This window comes from Equus asinus, chromosome 26 (genome assembly GCF_041296235.1).
Source record: "Equus asinus isolate D_3611 breed Donkey chromosome 26, EquAss-T2T_v2, whole genome shotgun sequence".
NCBI lineage: Eukaryota > Metazoa > Chordata > Mammalia > Perissodactyla > Equidae > Equus > Equus asinus.
This window is the reverse complement of record NC_091815.1, coordinates 40816309-40842706: the sequence shown is the minus strand read 5'-3', so window position 1 is coordinate 40842706 and position 26398 is coordinate 40816309. Positions and strand designations below refer to the sequence as shown.

At 42.9% G+C, this 26398-nt stretch overlaps 1 protein-coding gene across 1 annotated transcript; it reads right to left on the bottom strand.

Moving 5' to 3' along the window:
- Positions 1-15314: 15314 nt before the first annotated feature.
- ZNF304 (zinc finger protein 304) lies at positions 15315-23053 on the bottom strand. The gene is made up of 3 exons (XM_014866657.3): positions 22620-23053; positions 20462-20588; positions 15315-18739 (listed from the first exon to the last, which is right to left on the bottom strand). The coding sequence occupies exons 1-3, from the start codon at positions 22650-22652 to the stop codon at positions 16917-16919; spliced, it is 1983 nt and encodes a 660-aa protein (XP_014722143.3). The 5' UTR covers positions 22653-23053; the 3' UTR covers positions 15315-16916.
- Between the last annotated feature and the right edge of the window lie 3345 nt (positions 23054-26398).

The following is a 26398-nucleotide window of genomic DNA, read 5'->3' as shown; positions in this document are numbered from 1 at the left end:
ATTTTATACCCTGCAACTTTGCTGTAGTTGTTGATTATTTCTAATAGTTTTCCAATGGATTCTTTGGGGTTTTCTATATATAAGATCATGTTGTCTGCAAACAGTGAGAGTGTCACCTCTTCATTGCCTATTTGGATTCTTTTTATTTCTTTTTCCTGATGAATTGCTTTGGCCAAAACCTCCAGTACTATGTTGAATAAGAGTGGTGAGAGTGGACACCCTTGTCTTGTTCCTGTTCTCAGAGGGATGGGTTTCAGTTTTTGTCCATTGAGTATGATGTTGGCTGTGGGTTTGTCATATATGGCCTTTATTATGTTGAGGTACTTTCCTTCTATACCAATTTTATTGAGAGTTTTTATCATAAATGGATGTTGGATCTTGTCGAATGCTTTCTTTGCATCTACTGACACAATCATGTGGTTTTTGTTTCTCGTTTTGTTAGTGTAGTGTATCACGTTGATTGACTTGCGGATGTTGAACCATCCCTGTGTCCCTGGTATAAATCCCACTTGATCATGGTGTATAATCTTTTTAATGTATTGCTGTATTCAGTTTGCCAAAATTTTCTTGAGGATTTTTGCATCTATGTTCATCAGTGATATTGGCCTGCAGTTTTCCTTCTTTGTGTTGTCCTTGTCTGGTTTTGGGATCAGGGTGATGTTGGCTTCGTAGAATGTGTTAGGCAGTGCTCCATCTTCCTCAATTTTCTGGAATAGTTTGAGAAGGATAGGTATTAAATCTTCTTTAAATGTTTGGTAGAATTCTCCAGAGAAGCCGTCTGGTCCTGGACTTTTACTTTTGGGGAGGTTTTTGATTACTGTTTTGATTTCTTTACTTGTGATTGGTCTATTCGGATTCTCTATTTCTTACTGCTTCAGTTTTGGGAGGTTGTAAGAATCTAAGAATTTATCCATTTCTTCTAGGTTGTCCAATTTGTTGGCATATAGTTTTTCATAGTATTCTCTGATGATCTTTTGTATTTCTATGGCATCCATTGTGGTTTCTCCTCTCTCATTTCTAATTCTATTTATTTGAGCTTTCTCTCTTTTTTTCTTGGTGAGCCTGGCTATGGGTTTGTCAATTTTGTTAATTTTTTCAAAGAACCAACTCTTTGTTTCATTTATCCTTTCTACTGTCTTTTTTGTTTCAATTTCATTTATTTCTGCTCTAATTTTTATTATTTGCCTCCTTCTACTGACTTTGGCCTTTGTTGTTCTTCTTTTTCTAATTCTTTTAAGTGTCGTTTGAGATTGCTTATCTGAGATTTTTCTTGTTTATTGAAGTGAGCCTGTATTGCAATGAATTTCCCTCTTAGGACCGCTTTTGCTGCATCCCAAATGAGTTGGTATGGCGTGTTTTCATTTTCACTTGTCTCCAGATAATATTTGATTTCTTCTTTAATTTCTTCAATGATCCATTGTTTGTTCAGTAGCATGTTGTTTATTCTCCACATTTTTGCCCCTTTCCAAGCTTTATTCTTGTAGTTGATTTCTAGTTTCATAGCATTATGGTCGGAAAAGATGCTTGATATTATTTCAACCCTCTTGAATTTGTTGATGTTTGCTTTGTTTCCCAAGATATGGTCTATCCTTCAGCATGTTCCATGCGTACTTGAGAGGAATATGTAACCTTCTGTTCTTGGATGGAATGTTCTACATATATCTATTAAGTCCGTCTGTTCTAGTTCTTCATTTAATTCTATAATTTCCTTGTTGACTTTCTGTCTAATCTGTCCATTGGTGTTAGTAGGGTGTTGAGGTCCCCTACTATTATTGTATTATTTTTGATATCTCCTTTCAATTTTGTTAATAGTTGCTTTACATACTTTGGTGCTCCTGTGTTGGGTGTGTATATATTTATAAGTGTTATGTCTTCTTGGTGGAGTGTCCCTTTTATCATTATAAACTGCCCCTCTTTGTCTCTCTTTATCTGTTTTGCTTTGAAGTCTACCTTGTCTGATATAAGTATGGTGACACCTGCTTTATTATGTTCATTATTAGCTTGGAATATTTTCTTCCATCGCTTCACGCTGAGTCTGTGTTTGTCTTTGGGGCTGAGGTGTGTTTCCTGGAGACAGCATATTGTTGGGTCTTGTTCTTTAATCCATCCTGCTACTTTGTGTCTTTCGATTGGAGAATTCAATCCATTTATATTTAGAGTGATTGTTGAAATGTGGGGGTTAATGCTGCCATTCTATCGCTTTTTTTCCTGGTTCACTTGCATTTCCTTCATTTCTCGTCCCGTGATTTTTGGACTACCAATTCAGGTAGGTAGTTTTCTATATTGGCTTTCTTCTTATTTGTAATTTGTGTCTTTATTCTTGATATTTGTTTAGTGGTTACCATGTGGTTTGTATAAAACATCTCATAGATGAGATAGTCCATTCTCTGATAGCCTTTTATTTCCTTAGATTAAGCCATTCCATTCCTTTCCTCTTCCCCTTCTAGGTTGTTATTGTCAGTTTTTTTTTTCCTCCTTCTTGTGTTGTGAGTTTGTGGTTAAAATGACAAGATTATATTTATTCTTGGTGTTTCCCTTCCTTTTATCTTTAATGTTATACTTAGCCTTTTCTAACCTGTTCTGATGGAGAGCTGCAACTTTCTGATTTTGTCTTTCTACTTATCTCCTTTGCTCTGGGTTTTGTAACCCCTTTCCTTTTTTTGATTTTTCAGGTATCAGGGTTTTCCTGAGCATTTCTTGTAGGGGAGGTCTTGTGGCAATGAACTTCCTTAACTTTTGTTTATCTGGGAAAGTTTTTATTTCTCCATCATATTTGAAGAATATTTTCACTGGATAGAGTATTCTTGGCTGCAAGTTTTTGTCCTTCAGAGTTTTGAATATATTATTCCACTCTCTTCTAGCCTGTGAGGTATCTGCTGAGAAATCTGCTGACAGCCTTATGGGGGTTCCTTTGTAGGTTATTTTCTTCTGCCTTCCTGCCCTTAGTATTTTCTCTGTCATTGACTTTTGCAAGCTTCACTACTATATGCCTTGGGTTTGGTCTTCTTACATTGATAAAGTTTGGAGATCTATTAGCTTCTGTCACCTGGAGTTCCATCTCTCTCCCCAGGTTTGGGAAGTTCTCAGCCATTATTTCTTTGAACAGGCTTTCTGCCTCCTTCTCCTTCTCTTCCCCCTCTGGGATACCTATAATCCTTTGTTGCATTTCCTAATTGAGTTGGATATTTCTCAGGGAGTTTCTTCATTTCTTTTTAGTCTTAGTTCTCTCCCCTCCTCTATCTGCAGCATTTCTATATTCCTATCTTCAAAAGTGCTAATAGTGTCTTCTATATTATCGACCCTACTGTTCAGAGAGTCCAGATTTTTCTTAACCTCCTCCATTGTGTTCTTCATCTCCAACATTTCTGATTGGTTCTTCTTTATGGTATCAAGCTCTTTTGTGACATAGCTCCTGAACTCGTTGAGTTGTCTATCTGTATTCTCTTTTATCTCACTGAGTTTTTTAATGATGGCTATTTTGAATTCCCTGTCAGAGCAGACTCGCTGGGACTCCAACTTGCCACCGCCCACTCACACGGTCTCTCTGGGTCTCCCTTGCTCCTTCAGGGCAACAGCAGGACTTTGAGTGTCAGAGGCGGCTGGCTGGCGGGTTGATACTTGGGCTGGGCTCCTTTTGTTCCCAGGGCCTCCCAGTGTTCTGAATGCTGGGTGGAGCCTCTCCACTAATGCTGAGTAGAGGCTTTCCCTGCGGCTGCTGTGGGACCATGGATTTTCCCACTGGGGTACGGAGCAATCGTGGGGGGCTTAGGTAGGGCTGTAGTTACCTGTTTCCACCATTGCACCACTGATGAGCACAGATGCCCACCCTTGGTGCTGTGGCGATGCTATGAGTGTGTCAGCCAGTAGAAAGTTGCTTGCAGGTACTAGGGTGTCCAGGAGTCAGAGAGTTTTCACCTATCTCCACCTCCTCCTGGGGGGAAGTCTGCCCCCTTCAGATGTATAGCAGCACGGTTCTCTCAGGCATCCTGAGATGCTGTGTGGATATCCTTAGTTGACTGATGAATGTCCAATTAGTTATAGTTCTAAGGGGGAGAGACAAAGAAAACTTCTCACTCTGCCACGTTGCTGATGTCACCAACCTTTTGGTATTTTTAACAAACTTCCCCTGAGACTTCTCAAAGAATTTGTTTTCTCTTCCTATGAAGAGGAAGATATTGAACTAATTAGGCTTATTTGGAATGTTAAATTACATGGGAAATATTGTCAAATAAATGATGATAAAACTTCGTAGGTTATACTGCGTGGATGAATGTTATTAATATGTGTTTAAAAATTATATGTAATAAATAACATATATATGTATATATAAAATTAAATATATTATATATATGACATTCCTTAAATTCTGATCCACCCTAGTTATCAATCATAATTCTAGTTAGTATCTTAAAGTGTTGCATGTCATAGAAATAGCCAAGTTTCTCTAATTGCCATTTTTGAGTCTTCTGTCATTTATAGACAGTTACTGTTTTACTCTGATGCTTTTGCAATTGTTTCAACTTCAGAGAGATTCATGGAAAGGACTCTGACACTCTAGAATACAGGTTTCTGATAAACTTTCAGATCATAAAACTGAACTGGGTAAGAAATTATAAAACTCTAATGGAGAAACTAATGACTTCATGAAATTGCTAACAGAAAATCAAGATCAAGAGTTGGTTACATGGGACTGAATAAACTGATGAGGATTATTATAGTGTGTATGACTTTTTGTTTAAAATATATTGCTATTGTTAAAATATATTGCTCGTTTTTAATGTTTTGTTTTTCCAGACTTAAGGAAAACTTTTCCTCCTTTCTCTTATGCTATGACTTATAGCAATTTGGTAAATTATACCTTTGTAAGGAGAATTGAAACATTTATCTTTCTCTCTCTACCTGATCCCTCCAGAATTTGGAAACTCTTAGTGAGTGAATATTCTTATTTTCATGGCAATATACTTATTTCCATAAGTTCAATAAGAATTTGTTCTCCTTTGGGCCAGCCCAGTGGTACAGAGGTTAAGTGCACACGTTCCACTTTGGCAGCCCTGGTTTCACTGGTTTGGATCCTGGGTGCGGACATGGAACTGCTTGGCAAGCCATGCTGTGGTAGGCGTCCCACATATAAAGTAGAGGAATATGGGCATGGATGTTAGCTCAGGGTCAGTCTTACTCGGCAAAAAGAGGAGGATTGGCAGCAGATGTTAGCTCAGGACTAATCTTCCTCCAAAAAAAAAAAAAAATCTGTTCTCCTTATAGCAGGACACAGTTGGAAGTATTGGTTATATTACCAAGGCTTTGACTGGAATATCATTTTTTTGGGTTTTTTTTTTTGTTTTTAGATTTTATTTTTTCCTTTTTCTCCCCAAAGCCCCCTGGTACATAGTTGTACATTCTTCGTTGTGGGTCCTTCTAGTTGTGGCATGTGGGACGCTGCCTCAGTGTGGTTTGATGAGCAGTGCCATGTCTGCGCCCAGGATTCGAACCAACGAAACACTGGGCCACCTGCAGCAGAGCTTGTGAACTTAACTACTTGGCCATGGGGCCAGCCCCAGACTGGAATATCATGTTTGAGAGAAACATGAAATGACCAAAGAAATGACTCAGAAATGACCAAAGAGCTTTGGGGATCAAGGACTGACTTTATGAAGTAAAGCCACTTGAAAATTGACCTGGTATCTTCCTTACAGGATTCCCAGCAACTTTAGCAGGTGAGTAAAAAAGGTCATTTCCCTGGCACGTGCAAAGAACCTCAGAAGACTGGCCTGGTGACGCAGTGGTTAAGTCTGCACATTCTGCGTTTCGGCGTCCTGGGGTTCACCAGTTCAGATCCCAGGTGTGACCATGGCACTGCTTGGCATGCCATGGTGTGGTAGGCATCCCACATATAAAGTAGAGGAAGATGGGCATGGATGTTAGCTCAAGGCCAGGCTTCCTCATCAAAAAAGAGGAGGACTGGCAGTAGTTAGCTCAGGACTAATCTTCCTCAAAAAAAAAAAAAAAAAAAAAGAACCTCAGAATATTCGTGGGAAACTCAAAAGAAGAGAGGAATTCACCCAAATCATAGGTATTACAGGTGGAGTCTGATGACAAGTCCTTGGCTTGGCCTGGCCTCAAGAGGCCTTTAAAGTTCACTCTGAGGTTCCTTGTATAAACTTCCAGCAAAGCAGATATAAAGAGCCTATATGATCAATTGATAGTCTTGCTGTACTTATGTAAATGATTTGGCCAAGTCTACTGAAACTAGACTTATTTTGCAAACCAATCAGTCTTAATTTGGCTTTGTTAAAAAATGAGGATGATTTTAGAGAGAAAAATTATGTATCAATAAAAACTGTAGTGCACATTCATGGATATTAGATTCTAGTTCTTTTAATTGTCTCTGAGGTTTTTGTTTTCTATCTGTAAACAGGACTGGATCCTGAGTTCTTCTAGTCTCTTGAAATATCTGGCTACAAATCTCCAAACTAATGTTTCAATTGTTTCCATCCTTTTCATTTGGGATCATTGAGACCTAAAACCACTCTTTTTCCTGAAGCCCTGCAAACTGAAGCTGGACAACTTGATATAAACTTTAGGAGACAGTCATGCTTGTTGCTGTATAAGCCACTCAAAAATATACCTGAACACCCAGAGACAGCATCAGAGACATTTCAAACTGTGAAAGATGCTTCAACCCTGACATCTAGAAATCTTCTTGACTAGCTACTCCCTGGATTCAGACACTGGTTTATAATTTGCTCCAACTATTAACTTTGTTTTTCTAGAAATGCTTCTTATTAAAAACCTGGTTACTTGCTTATACAATATAGGCCTAACTTTGGGAAATTCTTCCTGTTGATAAAAGAGACCCTGAGGGAACTCAAATTAAGGAACTGGACACTGTCAGATGTTCCTCTGTACCATCTTTTTTGTGGAGACTGGGTCTTACTGAAATCCTGGAAGCACAAGCACCCAGATCAACTCTACCTCTACTGAACTGGGCCCTATGAAGTGCTGCTGGTAACCTACTCATCGACAAAGTTGAAAGGAATTAAGCCATGGATCTACCATACATACTCAGGACACTGATTTCTCTGAATGGACAAGTTAACCTTGATAGACCTCAGGTTGCTGTTCAAAAGGCGGTATCCTAAAGATAAGTAATGAATGACTCCCAGGTTCTTACTTTACTTGTTGGACTGTTTGGCCTTTGTAATTTTCTACTTGCTTATGATTTATTGTGTACTACCCAAAAGGCTAAATCACTTCCTGTGTAAACCTAATCAATAGATTCTATTATAGCTTAAGTGAGATAAAGACCACACATTGGACTATAAACATGATTGCCCTTTTCCTTTTTTGTTATGCTTCCTTGTTGACTTTGACTCCCCAAGCCTGGAGGGACAATTCGATGATTGGAATTTCTCAGACATTGGCAAAGGCAGGTAATCTTTCCAAATGTTGCATGTATTACCCCAAATCTTATTCAGCATATGACCATGGGACCCCATGATAATTCCAGTTTATAATGTCACTGGTCTCTCCCTTAGAAATTAAAAATGTAATCTATAAACATGTCACACAGAGTCCAGCTGGGCCACCTACCCAATCAGACAAGCTATCTGGCTGCAGCAAGTATCCCCAGAGGTGCCGGCTCTAAACTGGTTTTCAGAACTGTTCTCTTGGATTCCCCAAGGAATTAGATCTATTCTTCAGGGACTATTAAAATTTGAGTTGTCTATATTTCTTATCCTTCTGGCCAGATATTTGATTATAAAATGTGCTTTTAGGGACCAGCCCAGTGGCATAGTGGTTGGGTTCACATGCTCCGCTTCAGCGGCCCAGGGCTTGCCAGTCCAGGTCCCAGGTGCAGATCTGCACACTGCTCATCAGGCCATGCTGTGGTAGCGTCCCATATACAAAGTAGAGGGAGGTTGGCACAGATGTTAGCTCAGGGCCAATCTTCCCCACAAAAAAAATTTTTGCTTTTGGATGTTGTACTCAAACTATTGAATGAGGTGAAGAATCCTAATAATACAAAATGTCAACCCAAAACCAGGAATAAGGGAATATTTCCAAATGAGTGCTAAAGAATGTCATACCTCAAGTCCTTATTAGGCCCACGTCCCTTACCAGCAGAAAGTAGTTAGAGCAGTTGTTGCCCCAAACTCCTCAAGAATGAACCAAGACAAGGGGGGAGTAAAGTAGGGGGCAAACTTGCTTTAACTATACTCAGTTGTCTGTTTGCAAAAGTAGTTAGACAATGCATTACTAAAATCTACCCTATAGATAACATCTTTGACACTCATGTCATCATGATAACAGGTGGTGTACTTAAGTTTTTCAGGAACTGAAAGTTGACTCCTTGTCCAGTTTGGGCCAGTTGAGACCATCCACACATCAACTGGGCCTGTGCAGATGATGGATAAGTGACCCTTTGATGTCAAGGAGATGAAAACTCCACCCTCAGGGCATGGTAAGACCGCCATTTTGTGAAGATGCATCTTATGAAGACTTATGAAGCTTGACTATACTTGCACAGATCAATTACCTCACTTCTCCTTACTTCCAATCATCTATTTCCACTTTACACCACCCTACTCCCTTATCCCATAAAAATTCCTAACCTCCATTTCTTGGGAAGGCATATTTAAGATTGGTTCTCCCGCCTCCTCACTTGACTGCCCTGTGATTAAATTCTTTCTCTTTCCAAACTCATTGTCTCAGTGATTGGCATAATCGTTTGCAAGCAAAATTAACCTGGTTCAGTAACGGAAGGACTCCCACTCCAACAAGAATCAACTCCCTTATCTGATACCCAGCTTTGACCCACTGCCAAGACCCCTGCCATAGACCTGCCATTGGAGCAGAAGCAGACATCTGAAGGAGACAGCTTTCCCAAGATTCTGGACCAGGCCTGTAACCCTCCTCCTCATGACCCCACATGAAAAACAGCTGAATCTTCTCATACTGCTCTTCTTGTTTTTCATTTTAACTGTTGCTCGTATTTTCCTGTGCCCTCCTGGTACTGCCCTTCTTCATTGTTTTCCAAGATTGACTTGATGATGCTATTTGCCATACTGTTGCTCTAAATCATTCTAGATTACTTTAAAAACTGTCCTGATATTGTAAACAGGTTACAACAGGATCCATCTTTAGAAGAGCAAGTGCTCCCTGAGACTGGGACCTCTGGGATCTTCCTTGGTTTGAATTCCTTAATAATGGATCCCTCTATGGCACCCCTTAAAGTGGCGTACTTGACTACCTTTTTTACCTGCATTTGCTGTGGTCTTCTGACTCCTTCCATAACTCCCATAACTCCTCCACCACATTTGTTTTTCGCCCACCCCTACCTTCCTATCATACAGAATATTGCTTTCAGGACCAATCTCTCCTCCCATTGGATCTGTACAGATTGAAATTATACTCTAGAAGACTCCGACCTCATAGGGGTACCCCCGTCATTCTCCACTTTGCTTAAGGCTTCTGGCAAATATACTGGGTTTGATTATGCAGCTTACACAATCACACACGAGGCCTTGGCGAGCAAGGCCACGGATGGAAGATGGATATGCCAACTGGAATCTGGCTGACCCTGCTGCTTCATACCCTGAGATTTTAGGCCAAGTGCATACTTTACCTTATAAAGCTTCATTATGCTTTTGCAATGTAGATGGCTATGGTCACTCCTAGGTTTTCTCAACCACGTCTTGCTTTGCAATAACTCCATTGAACACAACGTCACAGAACATATCTTTAATTCTTGTAAACAATCAGACCAATTATGAAGTCACTGAATTGGATTCAATTGTTACCCTTCTTTGGGGAAACTTGTTGGTGAATGCTTCTGGTGCCTGGATGCCTGAACTGTTAAGCTTTGCAGACCCAAATATTAATGAAAGCTGAGGAATAGACCAACATTCAGGAAACTCCTGGCTGATGGTCAATTCAACCAAAGTCTCCTATAATCTTACTAATTCCACCACCGTATTACATTCCCCAAACCTTCTCACTCTTCTATACAGTAATCTTTACTGCTCTTTCAATTACTCCCACAAATCCAAATGTCCTGGGCCACTTCCACCCGCTTTGCGCTGATGATTATATGCCCACCTACAAACCCTTCTGGATAACTGACCCATGGCAGCCTCGGGACGGTTATTCTTCCTGCTTCTGTCCAAATTAATACCACCCACACAATGGTCTAGGCCCAGGGATCTACCTCGGCCATATCCCTACAAGGATCAGGTTATTGCTTTCCATGTGGCACTAAATTTACATGGTCCTTCCAAAGAGATGGAGAGAAACTTCTACTGTCATCTCACTGCTCCCTGAAGTATATAACTTAACCTCCCTGGGACCCTTAGCCTGCATCCATAATTTGGGATCTTTTGTCTCTACAGCCCTAACTGCTCAGTGAGAAGAGGTGAAAAAGAGACCTTGACTTGGGAATCTTGTTCATAGCTAGCCCTATCATAGATAGAAGTGGCCTAGGACTCACCTCTCTATACAGGATTCTTTCAGTTCACAGGCATCCCAGAATTGGAAAAATCAATAAGAAACATTTCTCTTTTGGTTGAGCAATCTTGGAAAGCCACTAGCTCTGCTGTAACCCATCAGCAAGCAATAACAGACTCTAGCTGAGGTACTCAGTCCTCCAGAATGGCAGACCTCTTAACACACTCACAGCTGATGCAGGGAAAACTTGTGCCATGTTAGGAGAGGACTGTTGCTTTTATGTAAACCCTTCTGGCAAAGCTACCCATGATCTAGAAATACTTAAAAAGAACATAAAACACTGAAAAAAACTGAACCAGACCCCTGGAATGGACTGGGAATATTGGGAGACCTTTTCAGTTGGCTTCCTGAGGGAATAGGCTTGTTCTTATGATCAGGCCTCCAATTTGTCATGATCCTTGTTATTCTAGGACTCAGCATTTGGCTCCTCTTTAAACTTATTCTTCCTTGCTTTAAGTGGTGTCTGGATGCCACTCCACCACTGGCAACCTGCATGATGCTGGCTCAAATCACCATCTATGTTCAGCCCATGCTGACCTCTGGTGCCTCCTAAGTGAGATTGGATAGAACCTAAGCAACCGAGGGGGCACTTGGGAATCAAGGGACTTGAATACACCCTGAAGTGATAAAAGGTGTTGCCCTGGTGAACCTATCATCAAAAGGGGAAAATGAGGGGCCAGCCCCCTTGCTGAGTGGTTAAGTCTGCGCACTCCACTTCAGCGGCCCAGGATTTCACCACTTCGGATCCTGGGTGCAGACATGGCACCACTCACCAGGCCATGCTGGGGCAGCATTCCACACGCCACAACTAGAAGGACCCATAACTAAAATATACAAATATGTACTGGGGGGATTAAAAACAAAAACAAAAACAAAAGAGGAAAATGATAAAAGAAAGAGATAAGAACTGGGCCAGAGTTGACGTGACGGTTACCATGACCACTTCAAGGCTGAACTATGGACAGAAACAGAAAATTGCATTTAACCTTGACCAACATGAGACAGCCAGAGAATACTGCTAAAGTTTGGTTTTTTTCCCTGTGATTAGCACATTTAGAAAGTCCGGACACAAGATAAACTGTAACTGGAAAGGGCAACCAATCCGAAACTGGACTCTGCCTTATATAGTCTGCAATTTTTGCCTTTATAAACCCAGCCACCCCAACACTGGAGGGCTCACTTATCAACTTATGAGTTGGGGTGTACATCCATAGCTTGCACAGCTTTCACAAAGCCTCTCTTTTCTTTAAAACTTTATCTTTGCCTTGTAAAGCTGCTCATTTTGGTTAACACTAGAAAAATACCTTCTTGCAACATTTGAGTTACAGAGGTGCTGATGTAACAGCAGCTGTTAGATGTCATTTTATCAATGGGTTTAAATCTGAACTGGAGATCTAATTCAAAAACAGAAATCAGAATAATAAATACAATAAATACACCTTAAATACAACAGCTGACAGTACATTTTGAAAGGGCTTTAGAATAAAAATGAGACAGGACCCAAAGTAAACTTGCCCCTCTGCAGATCAAACAGCTAAGGGACCCATTCCCCAACAAATGACCCATTGAAAACGAATTTCAATATATTGTAAACAGAAGGGACACTGGAGAAAAGATGGTCCATCTTAGGAAAGAAAAACCAAGACAAAGAAAATCCCTCAATTCAGATCAATGAGGGTCCTCTGAGGAAGGAAAAAGAGCTCAATAACCTGCCACATCCTTAAGCACTCAAGATGAATTAATGACAGACAGTCATCCTCATCAATCCGTGGAAGATAGGGGTGCTACTTTTTCTACATTAAACACCTGACAGCTTTGCTCAAAATATTCTTCAGAATGGAAGGTTTCTTTTTTTTTTATGCTTTTGGGCGAGGAAGATGGGCCCTCAGCTAACATCTGTTGCCAATCTTCCTCTTTTCTTTTTTTTCCTTCCCAAAGCCCCAGTACATAGCTGTATATTGTAGTTGTAGGTCATTCTAGTTCCTCTATGTGGGATGCTGCCACAGCATGGCTTGATGAATGGTGCGTAGGTCTGCACCCAGGATCTGAACCAGCGAACCCCAGGCCACTGAACCAGAGCACACGAACATAACCACTTGGTGACAGGGCAGGCCTCCCCAGAGTGGAAGATATTCCTAATAACTCACAGATTTCCTCCATTTCAAGCCCTTAATTGTAACACTTGGGCCCTTGACTGAAAAATTAAATGCATTCCTCCCGCTCTGTGGTAATAGCCCTGAAAATTTAATAGAGAAAAACTTATTAAGCCACACACTGTCAAATATCCTATGAGTCAAAGGAGAAATTACAAGTTAAAATTTAAAAACATAAATATTTTGAACTAGAAGAAAATAAAAATGCTACATACAAAAATCGATGTGACACAGCTAAATTAAATGATCAGTGAGAAATGTACAGCTTTAAACAACTTATTACAGAAAAAGAAAGACATCAATAACCTAAGCTTCCACGTTAAGAAACCAAGAAAATAAGACTAAACTAATCCCAAAGCAATGATAAGAAAGGAAATAATAAAGATTAGGACAAAACTCCCTGAAATAGAAAACAGAAAAACACACACACACACACACAAATCAATGAGACAGAAAGTTGGTTCTTTCAAAAAAAATCAAAACAATTGACAAAACTTTAGGTAAGCAAACAAAGAAAAGAAGACAACAAATTAACAAAGTCAGGAATGAAGACGCTAGTGACCATACAGACATTAAAAGCATCATAAGGGAATATTATAAACAATCTTTATCCTTCAAAATTAGACAGTTTAGTTGAAATGGACAAATTCCTAGAAAGACACCAATTATCAAAACCGACATAAGTAGAAAAATCTATACAGGACTATACTAAGTAATGTTTATTGAAAATCTTCCCACAAGAAAATTCCAGGCTCAATTCCCTCACTAAGGAATTCTAGCAAATATTTAAAGAAGAAATATCATTAATCCTTCAAAAACTCTTTCAGAAAATAAAGGAAGATGAAATTTCCCAACTTATTCTATGAGGTCAGAATTACTGTGATAGCAAAGTTAGACAGAGATATCACAAGAAAAGAAGTTGACACCCCATTATCCCTCGTCAATATAGATGTAAAATACATTTAAAAGGTATCAGATACTGATTTGGCAACATGTACAAAGAATTATACATCCTGACCAAGTGGGATTTGTCCCAGGAAATGCAAGGTTAGTTTAACATCTTAGTATCAATTGATGGAATATACCACATAAATAAAAGACAAAAAAAGCCATACCCACACAATGATTATCTCAAGGGATGGAAAAATTGGAAGAGTCTAGAAATAGAACCACACAAATACAGACAGCTGATCTTTGAAAAAGGAGTACAGGCAATTCAATGGAGAAAGAACAGTCCTCAACAAATGGTGCTGGAATTACTGGACATCTTCATGTATAAAAAAATGATCTAGATACAGATCTTATGCCTTTCACAAATATTTGCTCAAAATGAATAACATACCTAAATGCAAAATACAAAACTACAAAACACTTAGAAGATATCGTAGGAGAAAATGTAAGTGACCTCAGGTTTGGCAAGGACTTTATATAACAATGACTTTAGATACAACACCAAAAACACAATCCATAAAAGAAAAATTGGGTAATTCAGACTTGATTAAAATTAAAAACTTCTGCTCTGCAAAAGACACTGTTAAAAGAACGTGAAAAGATACTCATCATATGTCATTAGGGAATTGCAAATTAAAGCAACAATGACATACCACTACACAAGTATTTGAATGGCTAAAATCCAAAACACTGATAAGACCAAATGCTGACAAGAATATGGAGCAACAGGGGCTGGCCCTGTGGCCGAGTGGTTAAGTTCGCACAGTCTGCTGCAGGCAGCCCAGTGTTTCATCAGTTCGAATCCTGGGCACGGACATGGCACTGCTCATGAAGCCACGCTGAGGCAGCATCCCACATGCCACAACTAGAATGACCCACAACGAAGAATATACAACTGTGTACCAAGTGGCTTTGGGGAGAAAAAGGAAAAAAATAAAATCTTTAAAAAAAAAAAGAAAAGAAAAAGAAAAAAAGAATATGGAACAACAGGAACTCTCATTCACTGCTGGTGGGAATGCAAAATGGTAAAGCCACTTTGGAAGAGTTTCTTACAAAACTAAATATACGTTTACTATATGATCCAGCAAATCATGCTCCTTGGCTTAAACCCAAACGAGTTGAAAACTTATGTGATCCACACAAAACCTACATACAAATGCATATTGCAGGTTTATTCATAATTGTCAAAACTTGGAAGCAACCAAGAGGTCCTTTAGTAGATGAAGGGATAAACAAAGTGTGCTACATCTAGACAATGGAACGTTATTCAGTGATAACTTGTACACAAATCTTCATAGCAGCTTTATTTGTAACAGCCAAAAACTGGAAACAATCCAAACATCCACTAATAGCTGAATGTGTAAAAAATAATTGTGGTATATCCATATAATGGAATACTACTCAACAATACAAATGAACAAACTGTTAATACATGCAACAAGATGGGTTAATCTCAAAATAGTTATGGTTAGTAAAAAAGGCCAGAGTCCCCACTCCCCAGAAAGTATATACCATATGATTCTGTTCATATAAAATTCTAGAAAATGCTTGCTGTTGCTTGTGAGTTGTGGGAAAGGGGGTTAGAAAGAACTGGGAGGAAAGGACTATACAGGGACACAAGGAATCTTTTGGTTGTGTTGGATACGTTCATAATTTTGATTGTGGCGATGGCTTCACAGGGATACACACATGCTGAAACACAACACATTTTACACTTTACATATGTGCAGTTTATTTCATGTCAACCGAACCTCAATACAGTTAAGAACTAAATGCTCCTCATAAAAATCCGTATTTACTCTCCCTCTTGGAAAGTCACAGCTGCTAACCATTTTGATTCTATCATATCCCTCTCCCCCAATTTAGCAGGGACAGCAATGGAGTCTACATCCATTTCAATCATTAGGAATGCTGGCTGGGTCAGAGAGGCCTATCCCTGGATCTCTTTTGTCGGTGCTGGGGCTCCTGCCTGTGTAATGATGGCCATGACATCAACAGCCCAGGGAGGTACAGGAATCCACAAACCTTTAGATTCTTTACTCTGACTGTGGCCTTGGCTACAGGAGATACAGATGTCTGAAGGTCCTGAGAATTTCTGTACACTCTCATCTCACACAGCCATAATCTCATGGACATGTGGAGATGCCTCCTTTAGAACAGATACACCTCCTCTCATTTGCCACAGTGATCCCCACTCCACTACCTCAGTGTTTCTGGACCAAGTATGATTCCCACCTTGCCCTACAGGCCTTCCAGTCTATGGGATTCTGGACATCAGGGACTGGTTCCTGTATAGGTCCAGAAAAGAGAAATCCCTCAAAAGTGCAGGGGACATTCCCTAGGAACAAGGGACCCAATTCATGTTGCTTCCAGAAGCACTGGAGATTTTCACATCAACTATGACGTCCTCAGAATGAACTCTGGGCTCACAGGAAATCCTGACTTCCAGGCCACAGGAGGAGGCACACAAAGCTCTTCAGTCTTTTCTACCAAGACTTGCCCCACAATGCAAATTAGGCCGAAGCAGACTGAGATCTGCTCTCTGCCTGCCTGCTGTCCCCTCTGAGGCACATGAAGTTGGTGCCGACAAAAGGAGCTCCTCCCTTCACATTGGCAGAACTCAGTTCTTTTCTCAACCTGTTCCACAAAGTACAAAGACCCGTCCCAAGAGTAAAGACTGCCACAACAGGGCTTTATCACTGCACAAAGCAGAGCAGCACAGGGCAGGCAGTTCCAAAGCTGGGTGATTTGGAAGCACAGCTCTCATGTTTACAGTCAACGTTGTCCATAAAAAAGGGAAATCTGGTCTGGAAATGCCTGGCAGTCACCAGCTCAGATTCTTCTGGCCAGAGCTTAGATCAAGTTCACTCAGAACCCAGTCATGGGGGAGAAAAGGCGGGCTGTCAATGGGCTCCAAACACACGATTCCCTCCAGGGAGCAGGAGAGAAGGCACAGGGATCTGCCTTCCCTGAGCATATTAGAGTGACTGACAGACTGTGTGATCCTGACAGCTGGTAGCAATGAGATGGCTTCCGTCACAGGCACTGACAGTTATATATCTTTGTCAAGAGTGCTGGACAGTTTAGGAAGTGCAACATATCTCACGAAAGCTTTCCACCTACGTGGTACTTACCGGGAATCTCCCCAAGGTGGATATATAAAGGTACAAGGTTCATATCCTGGCTGATGGCTCCCTCACAAAGGGTACTCACAGAGCTTTTCGCTGGTGTGAGCTCTATTAGGGTGAACAAGGAGATAGTACATTTTTTGCATTTATAAGGCCTTTCTGTAATATGAAGTTTTTGGTGCTAAACTAGTTTAAGAGATGCAGCTAAAGGACCACCAAAACTGCTGCATTCATGAGGCGTTTCTCCAGTGTGAACTTTTTGGTGCCGAACAAGATGGGAGCTTCTGCTGTAGGCTTTTCCACATTGACTGCACACATAAGGCTTTTCTCCAGTGTGAACCCTCTGGTGTAGAATGAGGCTAGAATTGCGGCTAAAGAATTTCCCACATTCATTGCACTCATAAGGTCTGGCTCCAGTGTGAACTTTCTTGTGTTGAACAAGGTGGGAGCTACTAATATAGGCTTTTCCACAGTCACTGCACACGTAAGGCCTTGCTCCAGTGTGAACTCGCTGGTGTAGAATGAGGCTGGAGTTGTGGCTAAAGCATTTCCCACATTCACTGCATTCATAAGGCTTCGCTCCAGTGTGAATTCTCTGGTGTACAATAAGGTTTGAGCTATGGCTAAAGAATTTCCCACAGTCACCACACTCATAAGGCCTTTCCCCAGTGTGGATTTTCTGGTGCTGCACAAGTGTGTCTTTACGGCTGAAGGCTTTCCCACATTCGCTGCACTCATAAGGCCTTGCTCCAGTGTGAATTATCTGGTGCTGAACAAGTGTGTCTTTGCAGCTGAAAGCCTTTCCACATTTGCCGCACACATAAGACCTTGCTCCTGTGTGGACTCTCCGATGTTTAATAAGGCTGGAGTTATGACTAAAGAATTTTCCGCACTCAAAGCATTCATAAGGCCTTGCCCCAGTATGAATTCTCCAGTGCTCAATAAGGTGGGAGCTTTGGCTAAAGAATTTCCCACATTCACTGCACTCGTAAGGCCTTTCTCCAGTATGAAATCTCTGGTGCTGAACAAGCGTGTCTTTACGGCTGAAGGCTTTTCCGCATTCACTGCACTTATAAGGCCTTTCCCCAGTGTGAATTCTCTGGTGCTGAACCAGGTGGGAGCTTCTGCTATAGGCTTTTCCACATTCGCTGCAGTCATAAGATCTTTCTCCAGTGTGAACTTTCTGGTGCTGGACAAGTGTGTCTTTGCGACTGAAGTCTTTCCCACATTCACTGCATGTGTAATGTCTTTTTCCAGTGTGAAATCTCTGGTGCATTTTTAAGTGGGACAGGTGAATGAAAGCCTTTCCACACTCCTTACACAGATGTGATGTTCCTCCACTGTGGATTTTTCTGTGATGAACGAGAGCTGGTTTCTCCTTGGACATATTCGCATGTGGTAGGCATCTAAAAGGTCTCACTTCAGTATGAGTTACCTGGTTCTCAAGGAGAGTGAAGGTGTTCAGGAAGCCTTGCCCATTGTCACTGCAACTGAAGAGCATCCGTTTATCAGGGTCTCCCTGGTGTTGCCCGAGACTGGAGCTGCGTGGGAGAGACTCCGGGAACTCAGTCCTTTTGTACGGACTCACCCCACTGTGAGTGGTCTGGTGCTGGAAGAGACCAGAGCTGTCCAGCAAATCCATCCCTTCCTCCCTGCAAGTAAAGGGTCTCCCTAACATGTGGACTGCACAGCTCTTCACAAATGAGGCCCCACCATTATCCTCCCAGAAGGGATTCTCTCCAGCATATCGCCTCTGGTGCTGGTAGAAGTTTGCACTGGACAAGAATCCTCTCCCACAGGGGCCACATGTGTACAGTTTCTGCGTGGAGTGTGATCCCTGGTGTTCAGGCAGGTGCAAAATGTCTTTCAAGAGTGGGTCACGCATCTCCCACGGGTGGGCTTCCTGGATAAATGAACCTGACATTGCAGTCCTGATCTGCAGCACTCCTATGGAATTGCTCTGCTCAGAAGGGGCCTCCTCACTGTCTGCTTCACGCCAACAAGCTGAAAACAAAGAAATGTTGGTGAAGCACATGTTAACCATGGTGGGAAGCAGTAGCCCCACCGCTTATGTGTGTGACATACCATGAATGTGTCAATTGATTTGCTGACAGGATGAGAGAGGCAGGATCAGGATGAGGAAGGACCCATGATCAGTCCTGGGTCTCTAAAGCTCACAGAATGGAAGAATCCTAATGATGGGTAAAGACACAATGATGGTGCATGCTACAGGGAATAGACGGGAGGTCTCCCACTCACTCCTCTACCGAAGGGTTTCTGCAGGGCCTTGGCTGCTGGTGTCAGGAGAGCTCTGTGCAGAAGCCTGTGTGAGACCCAGAGGTCAGAGAAGTGGGGAAACAGCCAAGGGATGGAAGACAGGAGCGAAATGAAAAGTGGGCAAAGTGCCAAGAATGGGGAAGGAAAGGCAGAAATGAGGAATTGCCATGGGCCTTGGCAAGAAAAGAGTGGTGAACACAAAGCAGGCTGAAGAAACGATGTGACCCCAGCCCTAACAGGACACTCTCTTCAGTTCCCATTCAGCAGTGCCCAGCCCTCTCTGCGTCTCTCACTGTGGCAGGAGTCAGGTCGGCCCCGTCAGGTACCCAGAGCTTCCTGGCCCTCTCCAAGGGCAAACTACATGGGATCTAGAAGGTGGAAGTTGTCCAGGAAACATAGGGCGGATGAGTGGCCCAGAGAAGAAAACGAAATGCAAGAAAAAGAACCTAAAGGAAGATTTCGCAGAAAAGCCTCGTAATTCCACAAGTAGTGACATGTCACTTCCTGCAAAGCCTGCCCTAGTCAGCCCAGGAAATGGCAGCTAGAGGATGAGGGCAGAACTTGGGACACAGAGGAAGCACGGACCTGGACAGTCAGGCGGCCCAAACCACACAGACTCTATGGAGCTGACTGGAAAAGCCCTGAACCCCTGAGCCATTCCTGCAAGGCTTTGGGCAGCAGGTTTTGGGACTGCTCAGAGAGGGAGGGGACACTGCACACGGCCCAGCCATGGCACCCATAGCACCTACTCTGGGAACCAAAGAAGGGAGGAAGGAGAGTCACTGATCTGGCAGAAGAGAAAGAGCTGCCCCAAGGGAACAGGGGAATAACCAAACCCCAAGGACACTGGAGTGGGCATGAGGGTCTGTGGAAGGCAGCCTCTAAGATGGCCCCCTGGAATGAATGCCTCCCAGTACTCCTGTCCTCGTCTAAGCGTCTTCCCTTGATTGCAGGCTGCACTGAATGACCCATCTCTAAGGAACAGAATATGGCAAAAGTGATGGGATGTCACTTCCAGGTCAAGTCAGAAAAAGACTAGTTTCCATCCATCTCTCTTGCTCACTTGCTCAGAGACACGGCAGCTGCCATGTTACGAGGCACATGACAGAAAGGCCAACATGACAAGGAGCCGAGGGAGGCCTTTGCCAATAGCCAGTGAGGAACTAAAGCTCACAGTTAAAGAAGTCACAAGAAACGAAATCTTGCAAACAACCACATGAACGAGATTGTAAGTCTGGATTCTTCCCAAGACTGGCCTTCACATGACAACATAGCTCTGGCCGACGGCTTGACTGAAACCTCATGGGAGACTCTGGGCCAAAAGCACCCAGCTGGCTGTGACGAGATTCCCGATGCACTGAAACTGAGATAATTCATCTTTTCGTTGTAAGCCACTAAATGTTGGCATAATTTGCTACGTAGCAACAGATAACTGAAACAAGGACTTACCCAGTGAGGCCACATGCGCGAAGTTCTCCAGCATCACATCACGGTACAGGAGTCTCTGAGCCTTCTCGAGGAGCTCCCACTCCTCCCGGGAGAAAGACACGAACACATCCTCGAAGGTCACACAGTCCTGCCACCATGGGGACAGTTGAGCCCATGGGCAACAGGACTCCCCAGCATATCCATTCACATACCCACTCCCTAGTCCCTCCCTTCCTCAGCCTCCCAACCCAGAGGAGACAGCAGGCTCGACACCGCTGGTCCCACTCTCTCCTGGTGTCCTTCTGATCACCCTGTGCAACCCAGAGCAGAATCAGGCAGGGAGATGGACAGATACTACGTAAGGCATGTGTCTGGCATGAAGAGCACCAAACCCTCTCCTGCTGGCCGGTTCTCCTGGTGTCCAGCCCACACCTCCCAGACACAACCTGAAGGTGGTCAGTTCACACTCCTCCCAACATGTACACCACTCTTTGAACCACCCCTTCCTCATATCTGGGACCCCCACCACCACTGACAACCTTCTGGTCCACATTACATGCACCTGCAAGGCATCTCCCGCCATGCCACTCTGCACATGGTGTCCAGGAAGCGCTCTGGTCTTCATGACAGCCACCACCGCCACCCAGTTGCCTAGCAAGAGACCCAGTCCTCAGGACCCGGTTTCAACTTTGTTTTTAACGGAATTGTCACCGTTACTTGAAGATACTCCCTCCTAAATTTAACCCACAGCTCCACCCCATTCCAGACTTTCACTGCCACCTTTTGAACTTGACCAGAACCCCTCCTCGGAACTAAAAATCTGTGTCCAGCTGGATGCCTCAACTAAGAGGTCCCTGGGACTTCTTACACTAAACATAACTCCCGATACAGCCACAGTAGTAATTACTCCTGCCACCGACTGTCCCATCTCACTTGATGGCACTTCCATCACCCTACCAACTAAAGCCAAAAAAGCCCTGGGGTCACGTATGACACTTCCCTTTCTCTCATTCACATTTCACATCAGAAAAGCCAGTCACCCTACTTAAAAAACAGACACAAAATGCACCAACTTCTCTCACTCCCACAGCCGCCCCACTGGCCCAGCCCCCATCAACACTCACGGGGACCACTGCAGTAGGCTCCTCCATGCTCATGCCCGTCCTCTGTTCTCAACCACAGAGCAGCCAGAGGGAGCCCGTTAAGATCTAAGCCAGAGCACCTCTCTCTTCTGCTCCAAATCTTCCATGTCTTTCACCCACCCCCAGAATAGAGGCCCAGCTCCTCAGCCTCCCATTCCTGCCTGACTCCTGGCCCGGTTCCCAACAGACATAATTCAGACCTGTGGTTCCTTGAGGACTCTCAACTTGATCTAACCTCCAAGCATTTGCACATGCTGTTCCTGAGCCTAAGATACCCCTCCAGTCCTCATCCTATTGGCTGTTAGAAGTAGGAACCTCTGCATATAACTCGTGGCCTAGATCCAGGATGCTGGAGTAGAAATGACCCACTTTTAGGGCCCAGCACACTCAAGTGCACAGCCAGGGAGAGGTGAAGAATCACAGAATATCACTGTCCCGTCAGAAAATCCGGTTGGCCCTACTTAGAAGTATATACAAAACGCATACACTGTTCTAACCTCCACGGCCACCACTCTGGTCCAACCACCACCAACACTCACCTGGACTATTGCAGTAGGCTCCATCATGGTCTCCCTGCTCACTCCCATGCCCCTCAATCTTTCCACTCTGTAGCCAGACGGAACCTGTTAACACCTAAGTCAGATCACCTCCCTTCTCTGTTCCAAACCTTCCACGGCTCCCACTGCCACCACAACAGAGGCTCAGCTTCCGAGACTGCCATTCCACGCCTGATCTCTGACCGACTGCCCTCTGTTCTCACCAGACAGGAGAGAGACCTGCGGTTCCCGGAACACTCCGAATCCATTCTCACCTCCAAGTATGTGGACCCGATGCCTCCTGCGCCTTGGAAACCCTTTCACACCTCATCCCATCGATCCTGGGAATGGCAACCTCGCCATCTATCCGCCGGGGGTGATCACCGCCCTCCACCGCCTTCATACTCAACAGGACGGAGCGATGAGGGCGAAGCGATCAAGTCCTAGAACACACCCTCCCCTACATCCGAGTCGTGAGGGCTGGAGGGCCCCTCCACTCACCTGAGCCCGGTCCGACAGCGCCGCGGCCGCCATGGGATCCTGTGAGCAGAACGGAGCCGTGAGAAGCGGACGAACGGGCGGACCCGGCGGGCTCAGCCGAGACCCCCACCTCCACTGGGCCTGGTGCACTCGGACCGACTGTCGCCTCCGTCCCCAGTCTCCCCCGTGTAAACAGGCTCAGGCTCAGGGGTCCGCCTGCGGGGGCCGCCGGGGACCGAGGGCGGGTGCGAAGGCCGCGGAACGAGCGCAAGCCCCGCGGACAGCTCCGCGCAGGGTCGCCCGACCCACCACGGGCATCAGGAATCTTAACAAAGGCGCGGACGGAGGTCGTGTCCTTTTCCCCGCCGCGGCCGAACCGCACCAGCCCAGGACTCGGAGCCTCCGCGGCCAGTGTGGACAGTCCCGGCACAGGAAAAACACGTCACGCCCAGGACGCCGGAAGTCCCGCCTCTGCCGCCTGGACAGCAGGAAACGCCCGTCGTGCGGGCTGTCACTGGCGCTAAGGCGATGCGCCGCGCTCAGACCTCTGGGTAACGTAGTTTATTCTCCGCGTTCGCTGAGCGACGTTCGGGTTTCCGGTTCTCCATGACAACCGCGAAGCGGCTGGGCGGGAAGGCCAGCAGGGAGAGAAAGATCCGGGAGAAAAGTCCTAAGTGCCAGAGCTCCTCTTAAAGGCGACGCGCTCAGATATCCGTGGTCACCTGGGAGAATGCCACTTCCTCAGAGGATTCCAGCATGTGACCCATTCCTTTATTTGTTGTATTACTCTTTTTTGAGGTTATGATAGTTTACAACATTGTCAAATTTCAGTTGTATATTATTATTTGCTAGCCATCTTATAGGTGCACCCTTCTCCCCTTGTGCCCAGCCCATCCCCTTTCCCCCTGGTCACCACTTGTCTGTTGTTCCCTTTGTCCATGTGTTTATCTTCCACATACCAGTGGAATCATACAGAGTTTGTCTTTCTCTATCTGGCTTATTTTGCTTAACATAATACCCTCAAGGTCCATCCATGTTGTTAATGGGAGGATTTTATCCTTTTTTATGGCTGAGTGGCATTCTATTGTATATGTATACCATGTCTTCTTTATCCAATCATCAGTCGATGGGCACTTAGTTTGTTCCCACGTCTTGGCTATTGTGAATAATCCTGCAATGAACATATGGGTGTGTGTCCCTTTGAATTGCTGATTTCAAGTTCTTTAGATAGATACCCAGTGGTGGCATGGCTGGGTCTTATGGTATATATATATACACACACACACACACATCTCCACTCACACGCAATATAAAGTTATGTGTCAAGGACACAGTGGAAGGACATATTGAAACTGCTGAAGAAATAACTGCCAACAGGTTTCTATACACAACGAATGCATCTTTGAAGAAAGAGTGTAAAATAAGACTGAGATAAAAAATGAGTAATTTGATGGAAAAAAAAAACCCCAATACAAATAGCACTTTAAGGATTCTGCTGAAGGTTGAAGGAAACTGATCCCAGGTAAATGGTCTGTGATGATAGCAGGAATTAGAATCTGTGAGAGGGGTGTTTGTGGAATAATACGACTACTACTTACCTGTATAAAACATTAATATATTTTTTTTAGAGACACAATGATGGAAGTACCATGCATATCCTCAGCAGCACAGAAACTGAGATGAGCAAAGTAGTGTTTAAATCTCATGTTTTCCAGAAGGAGAGCAAAGATATTAATAACTTTATACTCGAATGTGTTAAATAAGTGTGTTGTCATGTTCTGCTTAAACACTAATGAACAGAATCAGAGTGTATACTCTACAAATTTGAAGAAGGAAAATTGAAATGTGAAGAAATAATTGATAGAAAGTCTTTTAAAAGGAAGTAAGAACTAGTGAAGCAGAGAAAAGCACACACCCACCCACAAAGGATGTATTGAAACCCAAATATATCAGCCATTTCATGAAATGAGTATGGAATAAATGCTCACATTAACAGTCAGCAGTAATTTGTAATGAGGTAACATTGGATCAGTAATTTTTGATATATTAAAAATATCCAAAAATAGTGTGCATACAAGAGACAAAGTCTAAAATATAACATTACAGAAATATATCAAATAGGTTTTGGAAAAGACAATTGCTACAATTATTTTAAAAATAACACATGAAAGCATGTGAAATACGTATTTACATCAGAAAAAAATAATTTTAAAAGAGAAAGCATCACCAAGAATATATACTATTCTAAACGTGTATGTAATTTATAACACTGACTATAATTACATAAGGCAACAAGTTCAAAATAACAAGGATAAAGATACAAATCCATGAATATATCAGGCATGTTTACGTGAGCCATCTCAGTGATTGGTAGAAACAGCCAATATCAAACTGTTAAAGTTCTAGTGGATTCACACACCAAGATTGATAAACCTGGCCTAACAGATACATATGCATATAAATACAGAATGTTCATACTTAGCACAAACTGAATGCTGACAGAACTATCCATATACAAGACCATAAAAAGCACCTTCAATTTAATAGAATGAAATAAGACAAAGAATGCAATCAAGACATCAATCAACAACAGAGATTAGTGGGAAATATGAAAAAGTGTGTTTGGAAATTAAGTTACAAAATACCAACTAACCTATGCATCACAGAAGTAAAGGTAAAAAATGTAAATTATTTTTTTTGCCAATAACGACACTCCCATATGTTCTTTAGAGATGTGTTTAATAAAATCTTATAGGGACATTAATAACTTTAAATACATACATAATAAATTTTAAAAGGATGATAATTAGTAAGTGACACATTCATCTCAAAAATACAAAAAAAAAAAAAAAAAAACCAGTAGAGAAAAGCACACTGATTCCATTCATATAAATTTCAAAGTCAGGCAAAAAACGTATCTATTATTAGTGATACATATATAAGGTGTCAAACTATGAATTAAACAAGAGAGAACGAGTGAAACAAAATTCTGGATAAAGGATTCCTCTGAAGTGAAAATGGGATTTGCCATCTAAGGTTCATAAATGAACTTTCATCTTGCTCTGCTCTTTGTATTCTCTGGGGTGCACACTGGTATTTTGTTAATCTTTTTTTCTATATGTGTAATTTCAATAAGGTAAAGTGGACAAGTCTTAAGTGCATGGCTTGATAAACACCCAGATAAACCCCACCCATACAAAGTCAGAGAACATTCCAACAGCCCTGCACAAAGGTCACCATTACTCTGTCTTTTCTCCTCACGGTTTTTAACTTTTCTACAGAAGTCTACACTATGTACTGCTTTGTCCCTGACTCACATCCCTGTCACTCAGTGTCTTTTTCTGTGAGACTCATCCATGTGGTTGCATGAAGCAGTTTTTATTGCTGTGTTTTCTTCCCTTTTGCAACCATGTCATCATTTATTTAGGCATGTTCCCATGGGTACTGGATTGTTTCAAGTTCTTGGTTATTTCGATACAGTTGTTATAAACCTCCATGTTGTTAAAGGAAAATGACTGAGGTCAGAGATAACCAGGCGGCTGCTAAGCTGTCATGGGGCCACTCCAGCCACGGTTCATGGAACTAGGACAGAAGCCTTGGAGGAAGTAAGACACCTGCACAGACCCAGCTCCTGCAGACACTGTGCTTCCCAAACTGCTGACCACATCCTGGAACAAAGCCACACCCTGGAGCAAAACAACTTATGCAGACTTGGGTCTTTTGCCTTCATAATGCCCCGACTCTGAGTTTTTCTCTCAGATCTGTGTTCCCTGAATGACAATTTTAAATAAAAGCCTCTT